The following is a 27,946-nucleotide window of genomic DNA, read 5'->3' on the forward strand; positions in this document are numbered from 1 at the left end:
GAAAAAAGAGAGAGAACTTCTTGGAAAAGTTATATTGAAGGAAAAATAAAATTATTGCAAGCAGAGCTGTCCTTGATAGATGAGTATCCAGCAGCGAAACTAGACAGCCATCTCTCCAATCTACTGATTTCAGCACCAAACTACAGAACCTTTAGGAGCGAAATAAAAACCAGGTTATTCAAGAAATATGTTGACACGCTCCTGCTACAACCACTATCCTCACGCCATCCCCAGACTCCAAATGTTACAACTAATAGCTTCCCTGTAATCTGGCAATGACCAGAATCTCTTCCTTTTGTAATCCGCCTGGAACCACAAGGTCTTAGCGGAATAAAATAAATTAACATAATGTAATCTAAGAGATCAAGATCAGCAAAGATAATGAGGAAGACCCAAAACATCAAACTAGAACATGCCGTGTTAAGAGGAAGGGAGTGACCTAGTGCAGTGATTCCCACGGGCGGGCGCTGAGACGTCTAAGGGGGCGTTTTGTGTCCACGTCATATTGAGTCCCCCTCCCTTGAGTAATTGGCAAATCCAATGGCCACTGTTGGCAGCACTGTCGTCTTTGTTTTGATTTGTCAACTTTTTGCCGCCACAGCAATGTTCTCACCAAGTCCCGGGCGACTGGTCCAAAGCTTCTCCTCTGAAGCTCAGGTGGAAACAGGAAGTGCATCAGAGGAGAAGCTTTAGGGCAGTCGCGTGGGACTTGGTGAGAATGTTGCCATGTCCAGACACCTCAGAGGAGCACCTGCGAAGGTGAGGGGAAGGGAGGAAGGTGGCCCGATGAGGGGAAGAGATAGAATGGTGCTGAAGGGAAGTGGAGGGAGAGAGTGGGAAGCAGACGCTGAAGGGAAGTGGAGAGAGAGGAAGGAGCAGACTCTGGATGGAAGTTTCATCACATCAAGCTCAGCTCTCTTACTAATAATATATTCATTTTTTTTAATAACATGTTTTAAATCATACTGTGAGAAATACATCAATGTTGTTATTATCTTCTAATAAAATAATTTTTAAAATTTGTCCTTGGTTTTCAATATATAGTATGTACAATATAGTTTACCCAGGGGGGTGCTATCAAGTAATTCACTGAAAAAGTGGGCTGAGATTCAAAAAAGGTTGGGAACCTATGACCTAGTGCAGGCCTGCACAACTCAGGCCCTCGAGGGCCCAAATCCAATCGGGTTGTTCATGATTTCCCCAGTGAACTTGCGTGAGATCTATTTACCTGCATATTCCTTTGGGAAAACCTGGCCTGTGAAATTGGGCATCCCTGACCTAGTGGATACAGCTGCTGCCTCAGAACCCTGGGTTATGCATTCGATCCCAGCCTGCTCCTGTGAATTTTGGCAAGTCACGTAATCCTTCCATTGCCCGTTACCTCAGTTAGATTGTGAGCTTGATTACTATTGGGCAAATATTTTTCATGACAAGGCAGTTAAATCCAGATAAATAAGTGGAGGAAGAGCTTAAATCCATATGCCTCAGTAATAAATTGAAAGTTACAGCTGAAGAACTAATTTTGCGGATGTATTTTATTTGAAAAGCTGAATGTTGGGTCCTTTTACTAATCAATCTTATAGCCAGAATATACACTTTCTTAAGGCTATGAAAACACCTTGTTCAAATTTTCCCCGACCCTCAGTGGCACCACTCAGGACTCAAACTTCTCATCGTCCTAAGCTTTATGTGTCGGTTCGTCATCGGGTCTATTACTTTTTTGGTAGAGCTTAATCTTATTTATATTATTTGATAAATTCTTATAAAGGTGAATACTTAGCTTAAAATATGGCTAAGTCTTCTTGGTTAGAGATGTCAGCACTATTAAGGGATGTCAAAGCCTTAATAGGTCCTTTTACTAAGGCATACTAGCCAAATTAGCGCGTGGAAACTGCTAACGCGTCTATTATATTCTAGGGATGTGTTGGCATTTGTGTGCCTTAGTAAAAGAAAAATCTTTACTAGTAGTCCCCTCGCTCAAATTCATTTATTCAAGGAGGGATGTGATTTTTTTTTCTGTTACAGCCCCTCAAATCTGGAATTCGCTCCCATCAACATAAGAGAAGAAAAATTACTTGGTAAGTTTAAAAGTCTCCTAAAAAGTTGGCTTTTTAAGGACGCTTTTAACTGATTCATTTAAATTTTATTATTTTACAGTGGACTAGGAGTGAAAATTAAGTGGGTAACCTTCCCCAACCTCTTGTTTCATTACTTATCCCTTTTTATTTGTTTATGAATTGTATTTAATCCTCTTTTTTTTTTTTCTCCTCCCTTTTTCAAACGTATTATTTTATTAAAATTAGTACTAATTGTCTTTTTTATTTTAACCTAATTTTTAACTAAATGTAAATCGCATTGGATTTGGATTTTGCAATCAAATCAAATATTTTAAATAAACTTGAAACTTAGTAAAAGAGGGGGGTATGTCAATTTATTTAGAGAAAACCCCCAAACGGTTCTAGAGATAACTGGGAAGAACATGAGTGTACTGAAAACATCCAACTAAAGCTGAAACAGAAACCTTCAAGGAACCTTCACAATTCCAGCCTTTGCGAGCCCCAGGAAGGTCAGGTTTACAGGTATATCCACAATGAATATGCATGAAATTTGTACTGTATATCAAGGAGGCAACGCATACAGATTTCTCAGGCATATTCATTGTGGATATCCTGAAAACCTGACCTTCCTGGGGCTTGCGAGGTTCAGAATTGCTTACCCCTGCTGTAGAAAACCCAAAAAAATTCAACCAAAATTAAAAGGCAACAATCTACCCACTACTGATTGTGCCAACTGCCAACCTATCTCAAACATACAATTTTACACCAAAGTAATGGAGAAAAAATGTCTTAACACTCCTAAAAGACTTTGTAGAAAAAACAAACACTTTTCAACCAAAACAGACAGGATTCCAATAGTACCATTTAACCAAAATATATCTAATTGGACTCACCACCACCATCCTACATCACATTGGCCTTCACAAATATGCAGCGTTTTGACACCATAGACCACACACTTCTATTAACCCAGTGGTCTCAAACTCGCGGCCCGGGGGGCCATATGCAGCCCACCAGGTACTATTTTGAGGCCCTCAGTGTGGAGTGACGATGTTCCTAAATGGACTTTATTTGAAAGTGTCGAAGTTCCAAAGGTACACTAAAATCATCCACATAAAATAATTCCATCCACATAAGAGCCTTAAAGGACCTAGTCCGCTAGGGATACAGGACCCAACACGGTCCGCGTTTCAACAAAATGTCTTCTTCAGGGGTCCTATAAAGGTGAAACAATTGTGTGGTGAGCCGGAAGTGAGACACTGCTTGTGTTTGCAACGTTCTAGAGCTCAGACTGTGATGTCATAATGCCTCATTCCACCAATGCCTAAGCTCCGTCCTCATCTGCACAAGCCTCAAACACTTTAAAATCCTAAGTAGCAAAAAACAAAAGGAACTGACCCCAAAATATCCACAAAGAAGAAAATCCAGAGAAAACCCAAAAAACTCTGTGGAGTGACGATGTTCCTAAATGGACTTTATTTGAAAGTGTCAAAGTTCCAAAGGTACACTGAAATCATCCACATAAAATAATTCCATCCACATAAAAGTAAATCATCCACATAAGAGCCTTAAAGGACCTAGTCCGCTAGGGATACACGATCTGTGTTTTGACAAAAAGTCTTCTTCAGGGGTCCCTGGGGGTCCTATAAAGGTGAGTACGTGGGAAACAATTGTGTGGAAGTGAGACACTGCTTGCATTTGCTGTAGAGCATAACCAATAGGAGGTGAAGTTGGTTAACTTACGCTCAATTCCCTGATGAAACTTGGTTGCGACACAGGGAGCTCTGTTGGAGAGTGTGAAGATATACAGCAAGCAGTGAGGAGTGTGTAGCCGCTGTGCCTGGCTCAGGCTCCACGGTGCGGGGTTTTTCCTGCTTCTACACCCCAGTCTTATGATGAAGACTACTATGAGTACCATGTGTGCAAAGGTAAGTGTGATGTGATTTTGATACATTATAGAAGCAATTGAAGTTTAGCAAAATATATTTTTCCATTTATCTTGGAGTTTTTGACCAAGGATGTGCCTGCCTGCCTCAAAGTTGGTATTTTGAGAGCGGCTTGTCTATTTGGACAGTGGTTTTTGCACCCTTTTAGACACTGAGGTCTTTTCTCCATTTTTTATGCATGAATGTCCGTAGTGCTGGGTAAATATCTGGATGTAATTTAAGAGTATTGAGTTTTTGGACATCCTTTCTTTTTTTGTTTTTTTTTATTCTTTATTCAGTTTTAACTCTTGCAACAAGTGTACAATATTCAATCAGATAATTCGTACAAATCACTTGACATTCTAACAATTATTGTCAAATGCATATAAAAAAGACCCCTCCCCCACCCATCCCATTCATCAGGAATAAACCCATTAAATCACATAACATACCTCCCCTTCCCCACATTAAATATAGTCCTATGTAATAAAAAGGTGTCCAGGGTATCTAATCATTAGAATATGCAATCTTGTTTGGGAGTTTTTTTGAGCATAACCAAGAAACAGAATGGCTATCCTGCATACAGGAACATTTGGAACAGATCAACATTACAGCTATGGACTGGCCTGAACTTAAAAGAATTGGGGGAAAAAAATCACAAAGTGGAAGAGCTGTGGCCCAGATTAAGTAACCAACTTGTGGCTCAAGCAGTTAATATTCTTTCACCAGGACATGGCAAAACTGCAATTGATCAAGCAGCCAGATGTGAGACCACGTTAGCCAACAGGAACAATGCTTTTGTTTCCAAAGGGGGGTGCAAGTAACTTTCCCAGAAAATGCGGACATCAATAATGCTGACAAATATCACATCGATTTTATTAACTTCATGGCAATAAGAAGGGAATGAAAGACTAGTTCTTGCTAAATACTACTATTATTTCTATAGTGCTGAAAGGCATACACAGCACTGTATATTTTAACATACAATACAGTCCCTGCTCAGAAGAGCTTACAATCTAGTTTAGACAGAATATTTCAGGGTTGGGGAGGTTATAGGTATCTGACAGCAGTGAGGGCCTGGGGGAGTTAAGAGTTGAAAGTCGACAGGGCTAGGGCTAAGAAAAGTAGAAATGTCAATAAAGCATGGATTGATTATAATATAAGGACGCAAGAATAGCCATAGTGGGTCAGAACAATGGTAGATCTAACTCAGTATCCCGTTTCCAACAGTGGCAAGTCCAGGTCACAGGTACCTGGCAGAAACCCAAATAGTAGCAACATTCTGTGTTACCAATCCCAGGGCAAGCAATGCCTTTGGTAGTGTCCACACAGGATAATAAATTGCCTTCAAATATGCTCTAAATCAGGGATGTCCAACCTTTTGGCTTCCCTGGGCTGCATTGGCTGAAAAAAATGTTTCTGGGGCTGTACAAACGCTGCAGCAAGACAGAGGAGGGAGCCGGCAAGACTGTAAACACCCGGGGGCAGCAGAGGAAAACACTGCATCGCCCTCGACTGGGGCCGCACAAAATACTTCACGGGGGTCACATGCGGCCCTAGAGTCGCAGGTTGGACACCGCTGCTCTAAATAGATTAACATCATAATGAAAATGTGGCAAACCGCACTCATCTACAATCGGATGGTCTCGGGACTCAAGGATCTCCCGTACGAGGAACGGCTGGATAAGTTGCAGCTGTACTCACTCAAAGAACGCAGAGAGAGGGGTGACATGATCGAGACATTCAAGTATCTCATGGGCCGCATCGAGGTGGAAGAAGATATCTTCTTTTTCAAGGGTCCCGCGGCAACAAGGGGGCATCCGTGGAAAATCAGGGGCGGGAAACTGCACGGGGACACCAGGAAATTCTTTTTCACTGAAAGGGTGGTTGATCGCTGGAATAGTCTTCCACTTCAGGTGATTGAGGCCAGCAGCGTGCCTGATTTTAAGGCCAAATGGGATAGACACGTGGGATCTATTCACAGAGAAAGGTAGGGGAGGGTCATTGGGGTGGGCAGACTAGATGGGCCGTGGCCCTTATCTGCCGTCTATTTCTATGTTTCTAATATGTCATTCTTAATATCAAGATCCAGCGAGGAGTATTTCAGGGATGCTTCTTGTCACCACTCCTAATTTTGTAAAGCACTTAATACACTCCTTAACTTATGGATTTAGCCAGGACTAGCTTGCCACACACACAGCACAGTTACTTACCGTAACAGGTGTTATCCAGGGACAGCAGGCAGATATTCTTAACACATGGGTGACGTCACAGACGGAGCCCTCGGTACGGACCTTTTTAACTAGAAGTTTCTAGTTGGCCGCACCGCGCGTGCGCGAGTGCCTTCCCGCCCGACGGAGGAGTGCGTGGTCCCCAGTTAGGATAAGCCAGCTAAGAAGCCAACCCGGGGAGGTGGGTGGGACGTAAAATATCTGCCTGCTGTCCCTGGATAACACCTGTTACGGTAAGTAACTGTGCTTTATCCCAGGACAAGCAGGCAGCATATTCTTAACACATGGGTGACCTCCAAGCTAACAAAGAGGGAGGGGGGATGGTTGGCCATTATGAAAATAAATTTTGAAACACAGATTGGCCGAAGTGTCCATCCCGTCTGGAGAACGCATCCAGACAGTAGTGAGTAGTGAACGTGTGAACTGAGGACCAAGTGGCTGCCTTGCAGATTTCCTCGATGGGCGTGGAACGGAGGAAAGCTACAGAAGCAGCCATAGCTCGGACTCTGTGGGCCGTGACAGCTCCTTCCAGTGAGAGACCGGCCCGAGCATAGCAGAATGCAATACAGGCAGCAAGCCAATTTGAAAGTGTCCGTTTGGAGACAGGACGACCCAAACGGTTGGGATCGAAAGACAAAAATAGCTGAGGGGATGTTCGGTGAGCTCTGGTACGATCAAGGTAGTAAGCAAGGGCACGCTTACAATCCAGCGTGTGCAACGCCTGTTCCCCAGGATGCGAGTGAGGTTTAGGGAAGAAGACGGGCAACACAATGGACTGGTTGAGGTGAAAAGCCGAGACCACCTTGGGAAGGAATTTAGGGTGGGTACGCAGAACAACCTTGTCATGGTGAAAAACAGTGAACGGTGGGTCAGCAACCAGTGCATGCAGTTCGCTAACTCTCCTGGCAGAGGTGATGGCAATTAGGAAAAGCACCTTCCAGGTAAGAAGCCTGAGCGAAGTTGTGGCAAGAGGCTCAAACGGAGGTTTCATGAGTGCTGATAGAACAACATTCAGGTCCCAGATGACAGGAGGAGGCTTGAGAGGCGGTTTGATATTGAAGAGACCTCTCATAAATCTGGAAACCAGAGGATGAGCCGTGAGGGGTTTTCCGAGAATAGGCTCATGAAACGCAGTGATGGCACTGAGGTGAACTCTGATGGAGGTAGACTTGAGGCCAGCATTGGACAGCGAGAGCAGATAATCCAATACAAGTTCCACCGCTAGAGAGGTGGGTTCATGATGATGCCGGAGACACCACGAGGAGAATCTGGTCCACTTCTGATAGTAACATTGGAGGGTGGCCGGTTTCCTGGAGGCGTCCAAAATGAGGCGGACAGGTTGAGATAGATTCTCTGGAGAGGTCAGCCCGAGAGAAACCAAGCTGTCAGGTGGAGTGAAGACAGATTGGGATGCAGTAGAGACTGATGCTGCTGTGTAAGTAGAGTAGGAAACACAGGAAGAGGAATGGGCTCCCTGGAGCTGAGTTGGAGCAGGAGGGAGAACCAGTGTTGACGAGGCCACCGAGGGGCGATGAGAATCATGGTGGCTTTGTCCTTGCGGAGCTTGGACAAGGTCCGCAACATCAGAGGAAGTGGAGGGAAGGCATACAGGAATCGATCCCTCCAATCGAGTAGGAATGCATCCGGGGCCAGACGGTGAGGAGAGAAGAGTCTGGAGCAGAAGAGGGGCAGCTGATGATTGTGAGGTGCTGCAAAGAGGTCCACCTGCGGAGTGCCCCATCGAGCAAAGATGGAGAGTAGAGTCAGAGGGTCCAACGTCCACTCGTGAGGTTGAAGGATGCGGCTGAGATTGTCGGCCAGGGAGTTCTGTTCGCCCTGGATATAGACCGCCCTGAGGAAGAGATTGCGGTCCGTGGCCCAGGTCCAGATGCGTAGAGCCTCCAAACAAAGGGGGCGAGATCCGGTGCCGCCTTGCTTATTTATGTAGTACATGGCGACTTGATTGTCTGTGCACAGGAGGAGAACCTGAGGGCAGAGAAGATGTTGGAAAGCCTTGAGGGCGTAGAACATGGCTCTGAGTTCCAGGAAATTGATGTGATGTCGACGCTCCTATGGGGTCCAAAGTCCCTGGGTGCGTAGATCTCCTAGGTGAGCTCCCCACGCATAGGGGGACGCATCCGTGGTGATGATCATAGAGTGAGGGGGCAGATGAAAGAGCAGACCCCTGGAAAGATTTGAGGAGTTCAACCACCATTGGAGAGATTGCTGAAGAGATGATGTCACAGAGATGGGATGAGAAAGAAGATCCGTAGTCTGTGACCATTGGTTGGCGAGAGTCCATTGAGGCGTGCGGAGGTGGAGACGTGCCAGAGGAAGGACATGTACTGTCGAGGCCATGTGTCCCAGGAGGACCATCATTTGTCGAGCAGGAATGGAGGAGTGTTGGAGCACCTGACGACAGAGGTGGAGCAGAGTCCACTGACGATCGGAGGGAAGAAAAGCCCTCATTAGAGTGGTGTCCAGAACAGCTCCGATGAATTGAAGTCGCTGGGTGGGAAGTAAGTGCGACTTGGGTAGTTGATCTCGAACCCCAGGAGGTGGAGGAGAGAGATGGTGTGATGAGTAGCCTGTAGCACAAGTTGAGATGAAGGTGCTTTCACCAACCAATCGTCCAAGTAGGGGAACACCTGGAGGTTGTGAGACCTGAGGAAGGCCGCAACTACTATGAGGCATTTGGTAAAGACTCTGGGTGAGGAAGCGAGGCCAAACGGTAGCACCTTGTACTGATAGTGGCGGTGCAGTACTTGGAACCGCAGATAGCGGCGAGAAGTCGGATTGATGGAGATGTGAGTGTAGGCCTCTTTGAGGTCCAGGGAACATAGCCAGTCGTTCTGAGAAAGAAGAGGGTAGAGTGTGGCAAGGGAGAGCATTCTGAACTTCTCCTTTACCAGAAACTTGTTGAGGTCCCTGAGATCGAGAATTGGACGGAGGTCTCCCGTCTTTTTGGGTACCAGGAAGTAGCGGGAGTAGAATCCCTGACCCCATTGATCTGGAGGTACTTCTTCGATGGCATTGAGAAGGAGGAGGGATTGAACCTCCCTCAGGAGGAGGGGGGTTTGAGACGAGTGTGAAGCAGACTCTACGGGAGGGTTGTCTGATGGAAGAGTCTGGAAGTTGAGAGAGTAGCCGTGGCGGATGATGTTGAGAACCCACTGGTCCGATGTGATGACCTCCCAACGGCTGGAGAATATGGTGAGACGACCTCCGATTGGTTGTGGAAGAGGTAGCGAAGGTGGAAGACTGGCTATGCCCTGGAGAGAAGAGTCAAAAGGGCTGAGACTGCTTGGCAGGCTGAAGAGGCTTGGAGGGTTGAGTGGCCTGAGAACGAGCCTGGGCATGGTGCTGTTGTTGACGGGGCCGCCGAGGTTGTTGAGGAGGCGGATTGAGTGGCCTGGCTGAGAACCTGCGCTGATAAGACGACTGAGGTCGATAAGGACGGGCAGGCGGAGCCTTCTTCTTTGGTTTGATCAGGGTGTCCCACCTGGTTTCATGGGTGGAGAGTTTCTGGGTGGTGGAATCCAGTGACTCTCCAAAAAGTTCATCCCCGAGACAGGGGGCGTTGGCTAGACGATCCTGGTGGTTGATGTCCAGGTCGGAGACTCTCAGCCAGGCCAGGCGGCGCATGGCTACGGCCTTGGCAGAGGCACGGGAGGTGAGCTCGAATGAGTCGTATATCGAGCGGACCATAAACTTGCGCAATTGAAGAAGGCCAGAGATGTGCTGTTGGAACAGTGGGACCTTGCGCTCCGGCAGGTACTTTTGGAGGGGCGGACAGCTGTTGGGACCAAATGTTTCATATAGAAAGAAAAATTGAATGAATAGTTGTTCGCCCTGTTGGCCAGCATGGCATTCTGGTAGAGCCTCTTGCCAAACTTGTCCATGGTCTTACCCTCTCTGCCAGGAGGGGTAGAGGCATAGACACTGGAGCCCTGAGTCTTTTTTAAGGTGGATTCAACAAGAAGGGACTCATGGGGCAATTGAGACTTGTCGAACCCTGGGATAGGGATGACACGATAGAGGTTGTCCAGTTTACGGGGGGGCCCCCGGTACCGTAAGGGGATTCTCCCAGTTTTTGTAAAAAGTCTCCCGTAGGATGTCATGCACGGGAAGCTTGAGGAACTCCTTAGGAGGTTGTTCAAAATCTAAAGCCTCCAGGAAGGCTTGAGACTTTTTTGAGTCAGATTCTAGAGGAAGGGATAGGGCTGCAGACATCTCCCTTAGAAATTTCGCCGACGGGTCCTCATCAGATGAGGAGGGATCCTCCTCGGTACCGGGAGGGGATTCCTCCCATAAGTCAGGGTCCCGGACCTCTGGTGCATGTCGAGACACCGGGGTGGAAGGTGCGGTATGGCGAGTCTTGGGATAAAGATTTTCCAGAGCGCACCGAAACGGTACCAGGAGAGGAGGACTGGCGTCGATCCCGGTCCCGGGAAGTATGACGCTCTGCCTGGTGCCGAGGAGGATCCGTCGTGGTATGGGAGTGAACCACCGGATGGGTATGAAGTTGCTCAGCCGAAAGAATCGGCATGGAGGTGTTGATAGGTACCGAAGGGGTGGATACCGGGGGCTCGGTACGGGGCTCGGGCCGGTCTGGTACCGGAAGGAGCGGTGCCAGGATAGTGGGCAACAGGTGCTCGAGCTGTCGCTGTAACTGTTCCTGGAGTTGAACTTTTAAGATGGCCGAAATACGGTCATCTAGGGGTGGCATCGGAACCGCTTTCTTTTGCTTCGGTTCCTTAGATGCCGCTCCACGCCCCGGCGATGAGGAGGCCGATGACGAGGCACTCACCGAGATCGGGGCGGAGCGCTTGCGGGGTCGGCGCGAGGCCGGCAAGGTCGGTGTCGCCACCGTAGTTGGAGGGCGCTCGAGGGAAGAGGGAGGCTTCTTAGCCGGCTTACCTGGCACCAGAGACGCCGATGCGGGGTCGGGCGGTGTCGAAGTAGACGGTGCCGATTTCTGTGGTACCGCTGTCGATGTCGAGGAGTCCATCGCCGACCCGGTGCCGAACAAAAGAGTTTGTTGAATTCTTCGGTTTTTGAGTGTTCTCTTTTTAAGAGTGGCACAGCGGGTGCAGGAGTCCGCCCGATGCTCCGGACCCAAACACTGCAAACACCAATTGTGTGGGTCAGTGAGGGAGATCGGGCCGTGCACACCGCTGGCACTTTTTAAAACCGACCTGCGGGGGCATGAAGGGGGAAAAACGGCCTCCGCAAAATCGAACCCCGAGGCCTGTATAAATGGCAACAGGCCCCGCCGGGGCAAAAATCGAAAAAAGGGGAAAAAAAGCAAAGTTTTTTTGTTTTTTTTTTTTACAAATCAAAGGAAAAAGAAACCCGAAGGTAAAAGAAGAAAAAATAGGGAAAAAAGCGCGAGCGGGAAGGCAAAAAAAGTGGTTTCAATAACGGCCGTTGAAAAAACACACGCGTCTTCTTCGCTCTGCGGAAACGAAGAAACTGGGGACCACGCACTCCTCCGTCGGGCGGGAAGGCACTCGCGCACGCGCGGTGCGGCCAACTAGAAACTTCTAGTTAAAAAGGTCCGTACCGAGGGCTCCGTCGGTGACGTCACCCATGTGTTAAGAATATGCTGCCTGCTTGTCCTGGGATAATAACTAAATTGGTTCCTTATACTTTGCTTAACCGTATAAACAACTTGCTTTGAGTTTAACCTCCCATCTCTTTAACCCTTGTCCATGCTCTCGTCACCTCGTGCTTAGACTACTGCAACATACTTCTCTCGGGCCTCCCTCGTGCCCACCTCTCGCCTCTTCAATCCGTTCAAAATGCTGCTGCGTGATTCATATTCCATGAGAGCCGCTATTCTCACATTACCCCTCTCCTCAAGTCGCTTCATTGGCTCCCCGTCCATCTCCAAATACAGTGTAAACTCCTCTTGCTGACTTACAAGTGCATTCGCTCTGAAACCCCCCAATATCTCTCTTCACTTATCTCCCCCTATGCTCCTCCCCGTGATCTACATTCGTCAGGCAAGCCCCTCTTATCTGTACCCTTCTTTTCCACTGCCAACTCCAGACTCCGTCCCTTCTTTCTTGTGGCGCCGTAAGCCTGGAACAGGCTGCCTGAATCAATACTCCCTTCCTGGCAGCGTTCAAATCCAAGCTAAAAGCCCACTTTTTGGAATCTGTTTTCAACTCCTAACTCCCACTCAAGGCTGTCAGATACTTATACGCACTGCATCATTTCCTCTACCATAATCTCCCCAACCCCGAAATGTCCCGTCTAAATTAGATTGTAAGCTCTTCTGAGCAGAGACCATCTATTGTATAGTAAAATGTACAGCGCTGCATGTGTCTTTCAGTACTTTAGAAATAATAAATAGTAGTATCCCAACTCACTCACCCATCTTGTCCCCATCTAATATCTGCATATGACCCCTCAGCTATAAGATAAGCTGTACTATAGAAAAACATTAGTGTCATGTCTGTTATTTCAAGTTCTGAATGATCTGTGTTTATTAGATGCTTCATAAGTATTATGTCTCCCATTTACTACATATGTTATATAGTATATAATATTTTTGAAATTGTGTCATGGTAGACCTGTTATTAAGTTTCAATTTACTGATTTCGACTTTACCTCAGTCATTGTATTTATGTTGATATTTGGTCTTTTTACCTAGTTATGCTGTTAACAAAATTGTAAGTTTTAGGTTGAATTATACCTGCTGTCCACCTCCTTAGGTGAATCTCTTCATAAAGGTGGTTGAGAAATCCCCAATAAATAAACTGGCAAAGACCCAGAAAACAAATGTGCTAAGCCAATCTTTTCATGAGAAAAAACGGAAACTATCTCCTTGATGACTGGGATCTGTCAGAGAGAGAAAGTGAAAAGGGTCACAGCGAATGGGCCATTTGGCCTTTTATCTGCCGTCATATTTCTCTGTTTCTGACTGTAAGATGTACCAAGACCCAGCCTTGGCTGACCTCTAAACCATCTCTCTTGCCTTCAATCTGTTCAAAAGTGGATTTTATTCAATATTTGTATTGTAGGGTTTTATTTTATGTATGCTCAAGTGCCGATAATCAATGTTCCAGCCTCTGAGCATTCAGAGCACAAGACGGGCATGGTGGAGGCGGTGTTACGGGTGGGCTTTGGGCAGTGTCAAGGGCGAGTTAGACATGGACGTCTTGTAATGATAATCAAATATTTTACATGTTTTAGAAGGCTCTAAATGCCACAAAGGTGCCCAAACTGCATGCATCAAGGTAAGGCACCCCCACACTCCCCCCAGTGCACATTGACCCCCCTTCCACCACACAAAAATGAGAACAAAAAGGTACCAACCTGTCTCTTAAAACAGCAGCATCTAAGTATGGCGAAGCCTAGTAGAGCTGCACACAGTACATAGAAACATAGAAATAGACGGCAGATAAGGGCCACGGCCCATCTAGTCTGCCCACCCCAATGACCCTCCACCTTTCTCTGTGAATAGATCCCACGTGTCTATCCCATTTGGCCTTAAAATCAGGCACGCTGCTGGCCTCAATCACCTGAAGTGGAAGACTATTCCAGCGATCAACCACCCTTTCAGTGAAAAAGAATTTCCTGGTGTCCCCGTGCAGTTTCCCGCCCCTGATTTTCCACGGATGCCCCCTTGTTGCCGCGGGACCCTTGAAAAAGAAGATATCTTCTTTCACCTCGATGCGGCCCATGAGATACTTGAATGTCTCGATCATGTCACCCCTCTCTCTACGTTCCTCGAATGAGTACAGCTGCAACTTATCCAGCCGTTCCTCGTACGGGAGATCCTTGAGTCCCAAGACCATCCAGGTGGGCCATATCTCTGGACCGACTCCAATCTCAGCAAATCCTTACAGTAATGCGGCCTCCAGAATTGCACACAGTATTCCAGGTGGGGCCTCACCATGGATCTATACAATGACATAATGACCTTTGGCTTACGGCTGACGAAACTCCTGCGTATGCAATCTATGATCTGTCTTGCCTTGGATGAAGCCTGCTCCACCTGACTGGCAGCCTTCATGTCCTCACTGACTATGTTACAATGAAGTAGAACCGATTTTGGTCTGAGATTAGCAGACCTCTATCTTCAGCAAATCTGATACAATCATTATAATTTCTTTATCTCGGAGCTTTATGGACACCACAAAAATTAGCGATTGCTGGATTGGCATCTTCAAATCTATGTTGGTCCTGCAGAATTGGAGAAAAAAAGCCCAAAAGGGGCCTCAACGATGGGGACAGGACAATGCAACGGAAGAGTCGTGAGGATAAGATGTTGATAACTCAGCTAAGGGGTTTGAAAGAACGCCACTTTATTGAAGATAATACTGCAAAGGCTTAAAGGCTCGACACTGACAGTGTTTCGGCGCACATGCCTTTGTCAAGAGTCTCAGAGGTTGACATCTCAAGCGTAGAAAGGAGGGGTGAAACACAGAGTTGAATTGTAAAAGTGAGCAGCGAAGTAACTCGGGTCCAAGATAGAGCACATAGTCCTGGAGGAAAAGTCCATAGTCTGTTATTGAGAAAGACATGGGGGAAGCCACCGCTTGCCCTGGATCGGTAGCATGGAATGCTGCTACTCATTGGGTTTTAGCCAGGTACCAGTGACCTGGATTGGGCTACTGGGCTTGATGGACCGTTGGTCTGACCCAGTAAGACTATTCTTATGTTCTTATGTGAGCCAAGTATAGGACCTTTAAGCCATTGTAACATCACTGATGAGATTGGCTCTGAGGCACTGTGGAATGAGGGATTATGACATCACAATCTCAGCTCTGGAATGTTGCTGTCAATGGGGTTCCGGAATCTTGATATTCTTTGAGATCCTGGAATGTTGCTACTCTTTGGGTTTTAGCCAGGTACCAGTGACCTGGATTGGGCTACTGGGCTTGATGGACCGTTGGTCTGACCCAGTAAGACTATTCTTATGTTCTTATGTGAGCCAAGTATATGACCATTAAGCCATTGTAACATCACTGATGAGATTGGCTCTGAGGCACTGTGGAATGAGGCATTATGACATCACGATCTCAGCTCTGGAATGTTGCTCTCATTGGGGTTCCGGAATCTTGCTATTCTTTAGGATTCTGAATGGAATGTTGCTACTCCTTGGGTTTTGGTCAGGTACTAGGGTCCTGGATTGGCCACCGTGAGAACAGGCTACTGGGCTTGATGGACCATTGGTCTGACCCAGTATGGCAGTGCCAAGTATAGGACCATTAAGCCATTGCAACGTCACTGCTGAGGTTGGCTCTGAGGCATTATGACATCACAATCTCAGCTCTGGAATGTTGCTCTCATTGGGGTTCGGGAATCTTGCTATTCTTTGAGATGCTGGAATGTTGCTACTCCTTGGGTTTTGGTCAGGTACTAGTGACCTGGATTGGCCACCGTGAGAACAGGCTACTGGGCTTTATGGACCATTGGTCTGACCCAATAAAGCTGTTCTTATGTTCTAAACCCGACTTTAAGTCTTCACAGTGTTATCTACAATAGAGGGGAGTTCTATCAAACCCATGGCTGAGTTATCGATATCTTAGCCTCACGACTCTTCTGTGGTCTTGCAGAATTGACAAAGGAACTCTTTGGCATGTACTCTATGAATGCCAATTAATTAATACATTCTGGAAAAACAGCTGGGATCTTATGTCCAAAATTATCCCCGCATTGCCAATGCTCTCTCCGAAAGTGACCTTCTTTGCTTCTCTTGTACTAGACGACCATTAAGATCCTTATCATAACGAGACTTTTGAGTTAATGCTCCCAGTGGCTTTAAAATCTGTTTTATTGAACTGGAAAGACAATTATTTTCTCATTACTCCATTTTGGCGACAATCTTTACTGCAAATTCACAAATATGAATTACCCTTGCGGATAAATTTAATACCACCCAGCATAAAACAAAAATATAGTCTGCCTTGTAAAAATATTTACATGATCATAAATAATATAGGCCAAATGTCTATATGTATTGATAGAGTTTAACCTACCTTTATTTTTAGTATTTATATACCGCACATAGCTTAAGTGGTTTATATTCAGGTACTCAAGCATTTGTCTGTATCTGTCCCAGTGGGCTCACATTTTATCTAATGTACCTGGGTCAAAGGGGGATTAAGTGACTTGCCCAAGGTCACAAAGTGCAGGGTTGGATTTGAACCCACAGCTTCAGGGTGCTGAGGCTATAACTTTAACCACTACACTACACACTTTTCATTTACCCCCTCCCTTTACAAAACTGTAGCGCAGTTTTTAGCACCGGCCATGGCGGTAACAGATCCGATGCTCATAGGAGCGTCAGAGCTGTTACTGCCACAGCCAGCACTACAAACTGCGCTACGTTTTGTGAAAGGGGGGTGTCAATGATAAATAAGTAGTTTGAATCATGCCTTTCTTCTTATTTTCTTCTTTTTCATTGTTTTATTTTGTATTAATGCAGACACTGCATGTTATCTGTGGTCTTTTTCTTGTATTTCTTACATTTGTACTTTCAAAACCTTTGAATAAATTTCATGGACAAAAAAAAGAGAGACTCTGATCATCTCTCGGTGATTTGTTCTGGATTTCTCCTTCCTCTACTCCTTGATATTTGTATACCCCTTTCTAGTAAAGTTCCCTTATGTCACATGTATCAGAGAGAAGTTTTCAGTTTTGCTCAGTCTGAAATTTTGTGTGTATTTTTTGGTGCTTTTTGAGATATGTTTTATAAGTGAAGCTTTTACCACACTCAGTACATGTAAACGGTTTAACTCCTGTGTGGATTCTCTGATGCTTTGTAAGATATGTCTTATGACTGAAGCTTTTACCACATTCAATGCATATAAATGGTTTCTCTCCTCTATGAATTGCTTGGTGGGTTGTGAGGTTTGGTTTCTGACTGAAACTTTTACCACACTCTTTGCAGATAAATGGCTTCACTCCAGTATGGATTCTCTGGTGCATTGTGAGAGATATCTTTTGATTAAAACATTTGCCGCATTCAGTACATGTAAATGGTTTCTCCCCAGTATGGATTCTCTGATGCTGTGTGAGATCTTTCCCACGTGTGAAGCCTTTACCACACTCAGCACATGTAAATGGTCTTTCTCCATGGATTTTCTGGTGGCTTGTAAGATTTGATTTCAGACTGAAACCTTTCCCACATTCTGTGCATATAAATGGTTTTTCTCCTTTGTGGACTGTCTGGTGCTTTGTAAGGCTTGATTTTATAATGAAACATTTGCCACATTCTGTACATGTAAATGGTTTCTCTCCTGTATGAATTCTTTGGTGAAGTGCAAGATCTTTACTTTGAGTAAAGCTTTTACCACAATCAGAGCATATAAATAATTTTTCTCCATGAATTTTCTGGTGGCTCTTAAGAGTTGATTTTAGACTAAAGCTTTTATTGCACTCAGCACATATAAATGGCTTTTCTTCTTTGTGGATTGTTAGGTGCTTTGTGAGACTGGATTTTAGTCTAAAATTTTTACCACATTCTATACACAGAAATGGTTTTTCTCCTTTGTGGATAGTCTGGTGGGTTACAAGGTTTGTCTTTCGATTGAAGCTTTTACCACACTCAGTACATGTATGGATTTTCTGGTACATTCTGAGAGAGAGCATCTCATTGAACATTTCATCATGTTCTATACTTTTAATTGGATTTACTCTGGCATGAATTCTCTGGTGTCTCCTCAGATAAGTGAACTCTGTGAAACCCTTTCCACACTCAGAACATGTAAAAGGTTTTTCTCCATGGGTTTTCAGGTGGCATATGAGGCTTGAGTGTAAACTGAAGCTTTTTTCACATTTAGTACAGGTAAACCGCCTTTCTCTTGTGTGAATTTTTTGGTGACTTTTGAGATTTCCTTTTTGAGTGAAGCTTTTACCACATTGGGTACAGGTAAATGGCTTCATTCCTGTGTGAATTCTCTGATGGATTGTAAGATATGACCTTTGATTGAACTGTTTACCACATTCTGTACAATGAAATGGTTTCATTCCTGTATGGAGTGTCTGGTGGAATGTAAGTGATATCTTCTGATTGAACTTTTTACCACATTCAGGACATTCATATGGTTTCAAGCCTGTGTGAATTCTCTGGTGGCATGTGAAATTGTTTTGCCATCTGAAGCATTTACCACACTCAAGGCATGAAAATGGCTTCACTCCAGTGTGGATTATCTGGTGTCTTTTGAGATATACTTTCTGACTGAAGCTTTTACCACACTCAAAACATTTAAATGGTTTTACTCCATCATGGCCCTTGAGAGATTTGTCCCAGGTAAAGCTTTTACCAAACTCAGTACATTTATATGCTTTTCCTTCTTTGTATTTTTTCAGGTGGAACCTGAGGTCTGCTTTCCACCTGTTTTTTCCATATTCATTACATATAAATTGTTTAACTCCGGTGTGGATTTTCTTTATCTGCGACAGGTCTGTGTTTCCACTAAAGCATTTTTTGTGTTTACTACAAGCAAATGAACACTCATGTATAAGTGTTTCCTTGTGTCCTGAAAAGTCTTTTCTCTGACATTCAACATCTGTCTCCCCCCACTGAAATTTGGGGTGATTTGGGAAGTCTTCTTTCAGACTATTATAATCAGTACAGGAAAAGCTTCTCTCTTCTGTAAAGAGTCTCCTGTATTCCATACCTGTAAGCAGTTTTTCTCCTTTGTTGAATTTCTGATTTTGCATTAGCTTTTCCATCCTATCGAAACCTCTTCCACACTCATAACATGTAACAGGTTTTTCTTCCATACATATTTTCTGACGGCCCTGTAGTTTTCTCTGAATGAAGGTTTTCCCACAGTCTGTACACGTAGATGGTGTCTCCTCAGTGTCAGGTCTCTGCTGTAATTCCAGCGTTACAGGATCCCCGAGGAATATCTCACATATCTCACATAAACATCTTTGTTCTCTTGTCTGGTTTCTCTGCTCGTTCCCTGTATGTGTGATATTACTGCTACTTTGCTCACATAGTCCTGAGCCTTGTCTTTGCTCGTTTTCTGAGATGCATGGATCCTTGCACTGTATTCTCCAATCAGAACTGGATGAATTATCTTCTCCATCTCTTTCTAACAACATCCTGTTCCCTTCTGGATTCTCACTCAGCTCCCTGTGAGGTGGCTCTAGATTGCTGTTTCTGTGATCATCGTTTTCTAGATGGAAAAAAAAAAAAAAAGGCCAGACATTTGGCATTACTGAAAGAGAAGAACAGTTGAAGAAATTCCATATTACAACAATATTGTTTCTGCTGCCTTCCTGAAGGGGACGCAGTGTGAAACGTTCACAAGTATCCCATCATAACATTACCCAAAAACATGTGACATAAAACATTTATCATAAATAACTACCTATATATCACAATATTATAAATTTTATAACATTCATAAATAATTTTTAAATAGTGCTCAGATCCGCAACCAACAGTGTTTAAATGTATAAAACAAAACACCGGCTGCCAGACCATCATAGCACCATTTATGTCTGTACCATCTTATTTCTTATAATCCAGTCTATATAAATAGTATCTTTATAAACTTATCTTTAATGGATGGTCATGAAACAGGCTGCACAGTGTTATAAAGTGCTCGTGCAAAATCTTAAAAAGCTCCTGGAAGCCGAGAAATACAAATCCTCCCTCAAACTTGAGTTTCGTGATATTATCACAATTATAATATTAGTGTTCCCTAAGCGTAGTAAATAAAACATTTTATCTCCACATAAAAGATGTTAATTCTATAACAAAGTTGGAAACGCGGGAAACATTGCACCGGCAACAAAAAGGAGGATTCCTTGATACAGCCAAAGGCAAAACATAGTCCTATGTTGGAAGTTTAAACCCCTAAAAAGCCACGTTCTTTTATACATAAGATGAGTATTTAAACTGCACTCGAGTAATCTTTAAATTGAGATGTTTGTATTATAAGGTAGCTTTTGGACTTGCCCCATGATATCTGGTTAATAGATTTGATATTCTTTGCGTTTCCTTCGGTTAAGGGCTGCAAAAGTAAGAAATATCATGAACATATATCCTTGCTTACCAGGCAGCATACCATGACAAAGATTTCCGATTACTCTTAGTCAGTTCCATTTCCTATGAGCACTTTAGAAAGTTGCCTATCTATTTTCTAAATTTCTGACAAACTAGTTATCTCTGTATTCTTCACAAAATCTATTTGTTTTCTCTTCCCTAGTATAATCTTTTGTAAACCCCATTGAACTTACGGTTATGCAGTCTAGAAATTTGTTATGTTATGTTGTGCACTATTGAGCATTTAAAAAAATCTTAAAAATTTAAAAAAGACCAATGACGACTTTGGTGCTTGTAGTCTGTGTGTGCTGAGACTTTAACACACAACAACACCACTGAAGTCTAAGAACCGTTGTAAATGTTTTATTCAAGGGTATGCTGAGTGATAAGAATTCGATCTGTTTTTATGCTTCCTCTGCTCCTGGTTGTATGTTCCCTTTGCAATTGTTAATAAAGATAATTGAAAAAAAAAAAAAAAGAATTCGATCACGAGCCATATAAAGCAATGGCATACAGTACGGTTCCGTTCCAGGAACCCCCGCGAATTTCAAAAAACTGCGAATACGGTTTGTCGCCCGTCAAAAGGCAGGAGAAGGCAGCTGGAGCGCCGGCGAGTGAAGAAAATCACTCACGGTATGCTCCAACCGCCTCTTCCTGTTACTAAAGTAAGGCTATACCAATGAGGAGCGGCTTCGACACACAGCTCCTGATTGGTGTAGCCCGACTTTAGTACAGGAAGAGGCGGTCAGAGAATACCGCGAACTGGTGAGTCCGCGAACCGTGAATTGGCAAGTCCGCGAACTGTGAATTAATGAGTCCGTGAACCGCAAATTAGTGAGTCCGCGAACCGTGAATTGGTGAGTCCGCAAACTGCGAATTCATGGGGGAATACTGTAGTAAGGGGGAATACTGTAGTAAGGGGGGGGCGGTCTGCTCTGGGCACCGTCTTGCTGAGGGCTCTGCCACCCCTCCTCCTCCCCCCACTGTACCTCTATCTCTTCGCTGGCACGATGCGGGCAGCAGGTTGGTCATCCTGCTCGTGCCAGAGAAGTTAAAAGAGGCATAGGGTAGGGAAGGGGGTACATAGCAGCGATGGTCAATTCTCCCCCACTTGGGAGTGCGGTGAATTTCAAAACGGGCTACTTGAGCAACCCGATGCAAAACACTTCTATTCAAAAAGTATATACAATCTACTTAATCTCCCCCTCCTCCTCTTCCCCTCTTTAACTTGACCAAGTACAGCCCACTCCCTGGTACCATATCCTCAATCGTCCCCCCCCCAAAAAAAAGGAACCGGAAACCCAAGTAATCAACCTGAAACCTAATATCTCCTACCGAAACCAACTATCTACCAATGTAAGGAAGCAGAATATTTTTCTATGTAACATAACCTGAAATAATTTCCAATGTAATTTAATCTATATCCTCAATTTGTACCTGTACCAGAAATTCTCCAATGTAATGTATCCTCCTGGAAATGTCCCGCTCTCTTCTTATGTAACCTGCTTTGAACCGCCAAGGTACAAGCGGAATAGAAATCACTAATGTAATGTAATGTAATGTATCGAGGGGATAGGTCTTTAGTTGTACGGTAAGGCTATAGAAGCTTGAAAAACCCCCAAATGATAAGGTGGGCAGGGCTAAGCTCCGGCTGGAGCTGGGACTGCAGGTCTGGTGGGGCGAGGAGGGAAGAAGACAGTCCCACTTCCTCCTTACCCTGTTGGATGGCTCTACATTATTATCCCCTTTGCCATCTCCACTTTTTGCTGAGCTTGAAATTTGATCTATTTCAGCTAAATGCCAGCTTCAGGGGATTGCTTACGCCAGAAAAGATAACGAGACAATTTTCCAAGGATTTTAAAGAATGATTCCTATAGTAGAGAAGGCCTCTGAAACATTCCCACCCCCCTCCATGCATGGAGGGCTCCTTTGTTTGGGAGGCTTCCCTTCTGTATGCGAATCCCACTTGGAAGTCTTCATTCATATCTTACCCCTTGTATTTTAGATCTACAAATTACACGAGTGAAAGAATCACCACAGAATCAGTTTTACCCCAGTTCTACTTATTACTGGACTCACCTGAACTGCTGTTTCTCCCAGTTTCTCTTTCCTTTGATCCTGGTTCATGCCTGATGTACGGCTCTTCCCCTTGTTCAACGTAGGATATAATATCCGGGGTGACAGTCAAAGAACCTGTGCATGAGATAAGAACACCAAATTAAGTTTCCCATAATCCCCCTGGGTATGAATCCCCCACCATTGAATAAAACTCAGGAACATTTCTAGCAGAAAGATAATTATAGGTTCACAGTGAGCTAAAATGTTCAAATCTTCATTTAAAAAGGAAAAGTTTGGGATTCTACTTCTCAGAAAAATCATTTAAACCCTATTTACTTACTGTAATCTGGCCCCAACTATAAATAGCGCAGTACATTATCAGCCTCATTTTAATATGTGCGAGTCTCATTATCCCTTCATATAATGTGTGAATCTTTTCGTATTACACCATTGTTAAAAGAAGAGCATTGGTTACTATTATGACTACGCGTGTATGTGAAAGCCCTGCAGGCAGGCCCCGAGACACCAGTGGGGGGTGCCAGAAGGGAAGAGGGCCAGAGAGGATAGGTGCTGGCGACCATTGATTGCCTCTCACCATGAGGCGTGTCCTGTAGGCAGTTAGCTGGCGCCGGCATCTCTCCTCCTTCCCAGCGTACCATGGCACACTTGAAATCTCAGGAGGCACAATAGTGTGTCTTGGCACACAGATTGAGATACAGGAAGAGATAATGGTTACTGTGGATAGGCAGACTGGATGAGCCATTTGGCCTTTATCTGCCATCATGTTTCTATGTAAGCTGCAGTTGCAACCATCACCTTGGTGAATGTCCATAGTGCTGTAGCCAGTCCAGAAGGCAAAGCAGTGAACTGGAAGTGTTATTCTATTTGGGCGGGGTCTGGCCCACAACTTAGCCCAGTGAACTTCAACCGCCGGTCCATGGTCGTATGCCGGTCCACAGAATAATTATTTTATTTCTGCCGGTCCATAGGTGTAAAAAAGTTTGAAAACACTGCTCTAGATCATTTATTATTCTATTGTCCCTTTATTATGGCATTTTGGACTTTTGGCCCCAAATTAATTGTTTACTGGAGAATCATGTGGCATTATCCTATGATACGTTTCTATTCGGTATGTCAATGAGAACAAAGAGCCAAATTTCATCAAAAAATAATAAACTTTTAATGATTATGACAGGAGTCGCCATACAACAGATCACAAGTAATTGGAAAAATTGGAATAGACAATTATAATTTCTGGTGGAATTCGATACGTCACATTTACAAAATGGAGAGAACAATAGCTGTGCAAAAAGGGAGTTTTAATAAATTTAATGAGATATGGTGGCCAAAATATTGCATGAGTAGACACCATTTTATATTATATATTATATAAATACATATATACATATATAAATACATATATAAATACATACATAAATACATATATACATACATATATAAAATATATAAGATAGAAGGGAATGGGATGGGTGGTAATTTGAATTTATTAAATGACTAGATCATTAGGAAAGTTTATTGATGTGATATATGTGATTGAATAAAAAACAAAAGGAATTGACCCCAAAATATCCACAAAGAAGAAAATCCAGAGAAAAAAAAAAAAAAAAAAGCTCTGTGGAGTGACGATGTTCCTAAATGGACTTTAAGGCTTTTATGTGGATGATTTATTTTTATGTGGATGATTTCAGTGTACCTTTGGAACTTTGACACTTTCAAATAAAGTCCATTTAGGAACATCGTCACTCCACAGATATTTGATTGAATGTCAGATTGAAAGGGAGGGAGGGATGGGATAAAATTTTTATTTATTAGTATCATAAATGATAGAATTTCAAATGATGTATTTATTGATAAATGTTTAATACATATTTTTGTTGTAACATGAAAAACAAATAAAGAATTAAAAAAAAAGAGAGGTAAAAATTCTCCCTTACCCAGTGAGATCAGAGTCTGATAGTTCTCTTTCACCACATCCTTGTAAAGCTCCTTCTGCCATTCTTCCAAATACTTCCACTCCTCCTGACAGAAATAGATGGTGATGTCCTCAAAGGTTACAGGGACCTGAAACAAATTATTTACAAGCTCTGTACCCAGTGATGTGGTGAGGGGGGGCAGGGAGGGGGGCGGTCCATCTGGGGCACCATCTCAGGCGCCGTCCTGTTCTCTGCCTCCCTGCTTCTTCCCGCCTCCCCTCCCCGCCAAAAGCATGTGCCCCTTCCCTTCCCTCATACCTCTTTTATCTTCCCGGCACGAGCAGCCTCACAAACTTGCTGCCCGCATCGATGCTGACTCCCTCTGACATCACTTCCGGGTCCTGCACTTAGGAAGTGATGTCAGAGGGGCAGCAAACATGACGCAAGCAGCAAGTTTGTGATGCTGCTCACACCAGGAAAATGAAAGAGGTACAGGGGAATGTGCACGGTAGTGGAAGGAGCAGGGGGGCAGAGAAGAGGGCAGGGGAGGGGTGCCACTCACCCTCACTATGCCACTGTCAGTACCTTCTGTATTGCTTCCACCAAGAGACCTCCCAGCACTCTTCTTCATAAGGGATGGGGCAAAATATCACTATGAATTATACAGGCAGATAAAATAGTCCTAGAGCAGGATCATTTGTGACCCACTGAGCATAATAGAACCAAAAGTGGGGGTTACATATAACAGAGATAAAGCCTATAAAGGTTTGAAGAGTTAAATTTGGGCAATTTTCATTTTTGAAAGGTTTGGTGCTATAGGATCAGTACAATTTTTTCCTACCAATTGCAAAAATTAAGTTTGCTATTTTCAATTGCATTCCCTCCCCCAAACATGCTTTTTTAAAAATTGATAAGCATATCTAATTTTAAAAGGCATAATTACTCCATATTTTAGGCTGAAATGTTGCAGGATTATGCAGCTGATATCCCTCTATCTTGTGCTATAAATATGGCACATATCATCCCTTCACTCAGTGGGTCACGTTTATTTGAAGAGATCTCTAGAGCAGGAGTATAGGAACTGGAAACCAGCTAAACAAACTCCAGAACTCCTGCTATCTTTCTCTCTCATTTCAACCAGGACACAGTCAAAGTAGGTCTCAGCCAGATCCTACTGGGATCTTTTAAAAGCTTGCAATGTCCTGGGTTAGAAAGCTGCAAAGAAGGCAGGGAACTAGGAGCAATCTTTTACCTGTGCAGAAGATCTCGCAGACATTTTCATCTCCGCTTTTGATGCTTTGCAGGATTAGAAATCAATTGGGATCTCTTTCTCTGGCTGCTCAGGAGCTGAGCGTTTCTCTCTTGCAATATTGGAGAAGCAGTATTTCAGGGTCTACTACAAAGTTTAAAGAGAAAGAAAGAGAGGCAGATTTAGTGATTGAGATTTCTAATTTCTAGCTACAGCTTTCAATCCTCAAGGTAAGGAATGAAAAATGGAAAAGATGTCTCCTATTCTTCTCATAGGGCACCTCTAATTCCTGCTGGGCGCAGACTGATGATGTCACAGAGGGGGGCGGAAGTTTACCCTGAGCACTGTCACTGCGGGGCATAGTGTCGTCTTGCTGGTTGTTAATATCTCAGGTCCCCGATGTGGGCTTTTAAATAAAGTTACAGAGCTGACAAGTTACCCATTCCAGGAGAGAGACTTTTGGCAGGTCCTGTTTTTTTAAATTTACTTGGCAAAGCAGCGTGGTAGTTGTAGTCCATGATTCTATCCATTGACATCAGGGCTGCGGGTCCCATAATGCACCAGGATGATACCGGCAGAAATCCAGGATCGGTCAAACAACAAAATAAAAAGGTCTATCTCCTGGAATGGGTAATTTAGCAGCTCTGAAGTTACCAAATTGACACTCCCCCCAGCAATGACTCATTTCTCACTTCATCACATCCATTCACCCTCCTTATACACCCAGAGATACCAAAAGCACACCATCCATCTCCAAGAGGGAGAGTTTTCAGGCAGTGTATTAGTGGGGTATAATAAATTTTGGGGTCGTGACAGAACACAAAGTTATTTTTAGCTTTTTATTTTTTAATGCCTCTGAGAAGATACAAAGTGGAGGAAATCAGAGCAACCAAGCTACTCAGTTCCAGGAGGGGACTTTTTGGTGCATTCTATTTTGCACCTGCATCCCAAAGCAGTTTGGTAATTGCAGTCCTTGAATCTATCCATTGAAAGTGCTGCAGGTCACATTATGTATAAGAGGTTGTCAGAAATCCAGGATCAGGTTTAGGCTCCTAAAATATTGATTGTGTGTTCTGTACCTCACTTAAGGGTTGATGCAGAAAGCCATAGTGGGCCACGGCATGAGGTTAGCTAGTGGTCTATTTGTGCTCATTAAAAACCCCATGATTAAGGTCCATATGGCTCCAGAAAAAGGAGGACGGATTGAGATAACCGGGTTTTACTTCCATTGCTTTGTGGAAGTAAAACCCAGATGTCTCAATCCGTCCTTCTTTTTCTGGAGCCATGAAGCAGAAAGGATTTTAGCACTTTAGATTTCTCACAGGGTAGACCACTGCACAGCATGTTAAAATGAATGGTAAAGAGGCAATTAGCTAATCCAATGCAGTACAGAGGCGCTTGTTAGCTGTGCATTGATGTCTACCCTATGAGAAATCTGATCCTTCAAAACCCCTTCTATCCCCCCTACAATCCCAACACGACCACCACCTACTTATGCACCCCAACATAATCTCAATGCTGTAACCTCCACGTTCTTTTCACTTGTATCGATACCCGCAGTGTCCACACTGTATTTCTACTTTACTGTATACCATCTTGAACTGAAAAGGTATGACGGGATATAAATAAAGCTATTATTATTATTACCTCCAGGTCTGAGGAAGCATATCCAAATATCCCTGAGCTAGACACAGGTTTCTGCATCGGCCCAGCATCCCTGGTGTCTACTAGCCTCCCTCCCCCTGTCTTATTTTTAAAAAAATGTCCCTGGTGTCTAGGGCACCCCTTCCCCATGATTACCAGACCATTCCTACAGCTTATCTTTGAGGCAGGAGCAATGCCCCCTTATTTCTGCCTGTGTGCTTTCTTGAAAAATGGCAGCACCTGACCCCCTCCCCCATGTGGCACATCTTGAAAATAAGAGTTCCCAATTTCATTTCTCAGTCACTGTCAATTCAAATTTATAGGTTCGCTTATCAAATGTCACTCAACATTAAATTCTGTCTAAGACATGTCTTCCCAGGAAGTTATGGTAAATTGGTAAGTAAAAAGTCACAAAGCTGTCCCTTTGGCTTAGATAATGCTCAATAACTATCTTACAAGTTGGCTCTTGTTGGTATATATTTTTCCCACACTTGTTTCCAGCGGTGTAGTAAGAAGGGGGCAGTCCATCCCGGGCGCCATCATGGTGTGGGCACCGGCCCCCCTCTTCCTCTCTGGCCCTTCCCTTTCCCTGTACCTCTAGTGGTTCACTGCCACCACTTCAACGTGCTCCTCGCGACCGCTTTGGCTCCCGCTGACATTACTTCCGGATGCCGCACATAGTAAGTGACGTCAGAGGGCGAGCCGACACGGTCTTGAGGAGCAGGATGAAGTTGTTTGTGCGGTGAATAGCTTTAGAGGGATGGGGGAAGGGAAGGGGGGGTCGGAGGAGTGGGTTGGGTGGGGATCCGGAAGGTTCGCCCCCCA

The 27,946-nt window shown here is 44.2% G+C and overlaps 1 protein-coding gene across 3 annotated transcripts; it reads right to left on the reverse strand.

Moving 5' to 3' along the window:
- Positions 1–16,185: 16,185 nt before the first annotated feature.
- On the reverse strand, positions 16,186–27,686 carry LOC117354500 (zinc finger protein 420-like). 3 transcript variants are annotated; one of them, XM_033932148.1, is made up of 5 exons: positions 27,125–27,686; positions 25,481–25,624; positions 24,250–24,376; positions 22,316–22,429; positions 16,186–19,361 (listed from the first exon to the last, which is right to left on the reverse strand). In XM_033932148.1, the coding sequence occupies exons 2-5, from the start codon at positions 25,508–25,510 to the stop codon at positions 16,864–16,866; spliced, it is 2,769 nt and encodes a 922-aa protein (XP_033788039.1). In that variant the 5' UTR covers positions 25,511–25,624; positions 27,125–27,686; the 3' UTR covers positions 16,186–16,863. The 3 variants fall into 3 exon arrangements, with proteins under 3 accessions (XP_033788039.1, XP_033788038.1, XP_033788037.1); XM_033932147.1 differs by lacking the exon at positions 27,125–27,686 and adding an exon at positions 25,758–26,054; XM_033932146.1 differs by lacking the exon at positions 27,125–27,686 and having other exon boundaries at positions 25,481–25,747.
- Positions 27,687–27,946: the final 260 nt, after the last annotated feature.

This window comes from Geotrypetes seraphini, chromosome 2 (genome assembly GCF_902459505.1).
Source record: "Geotrypetes seraphini chromosome 2, aGeoSer1.1, whole genome shotgun sequence".
Classification (NCBI taxonomy): Eukaryota; Metazoa; Chordata; class Amphibia; order Gymnophiona; family Dermophiidae; genus Geotrypetes; species Geotrypetes seraphini.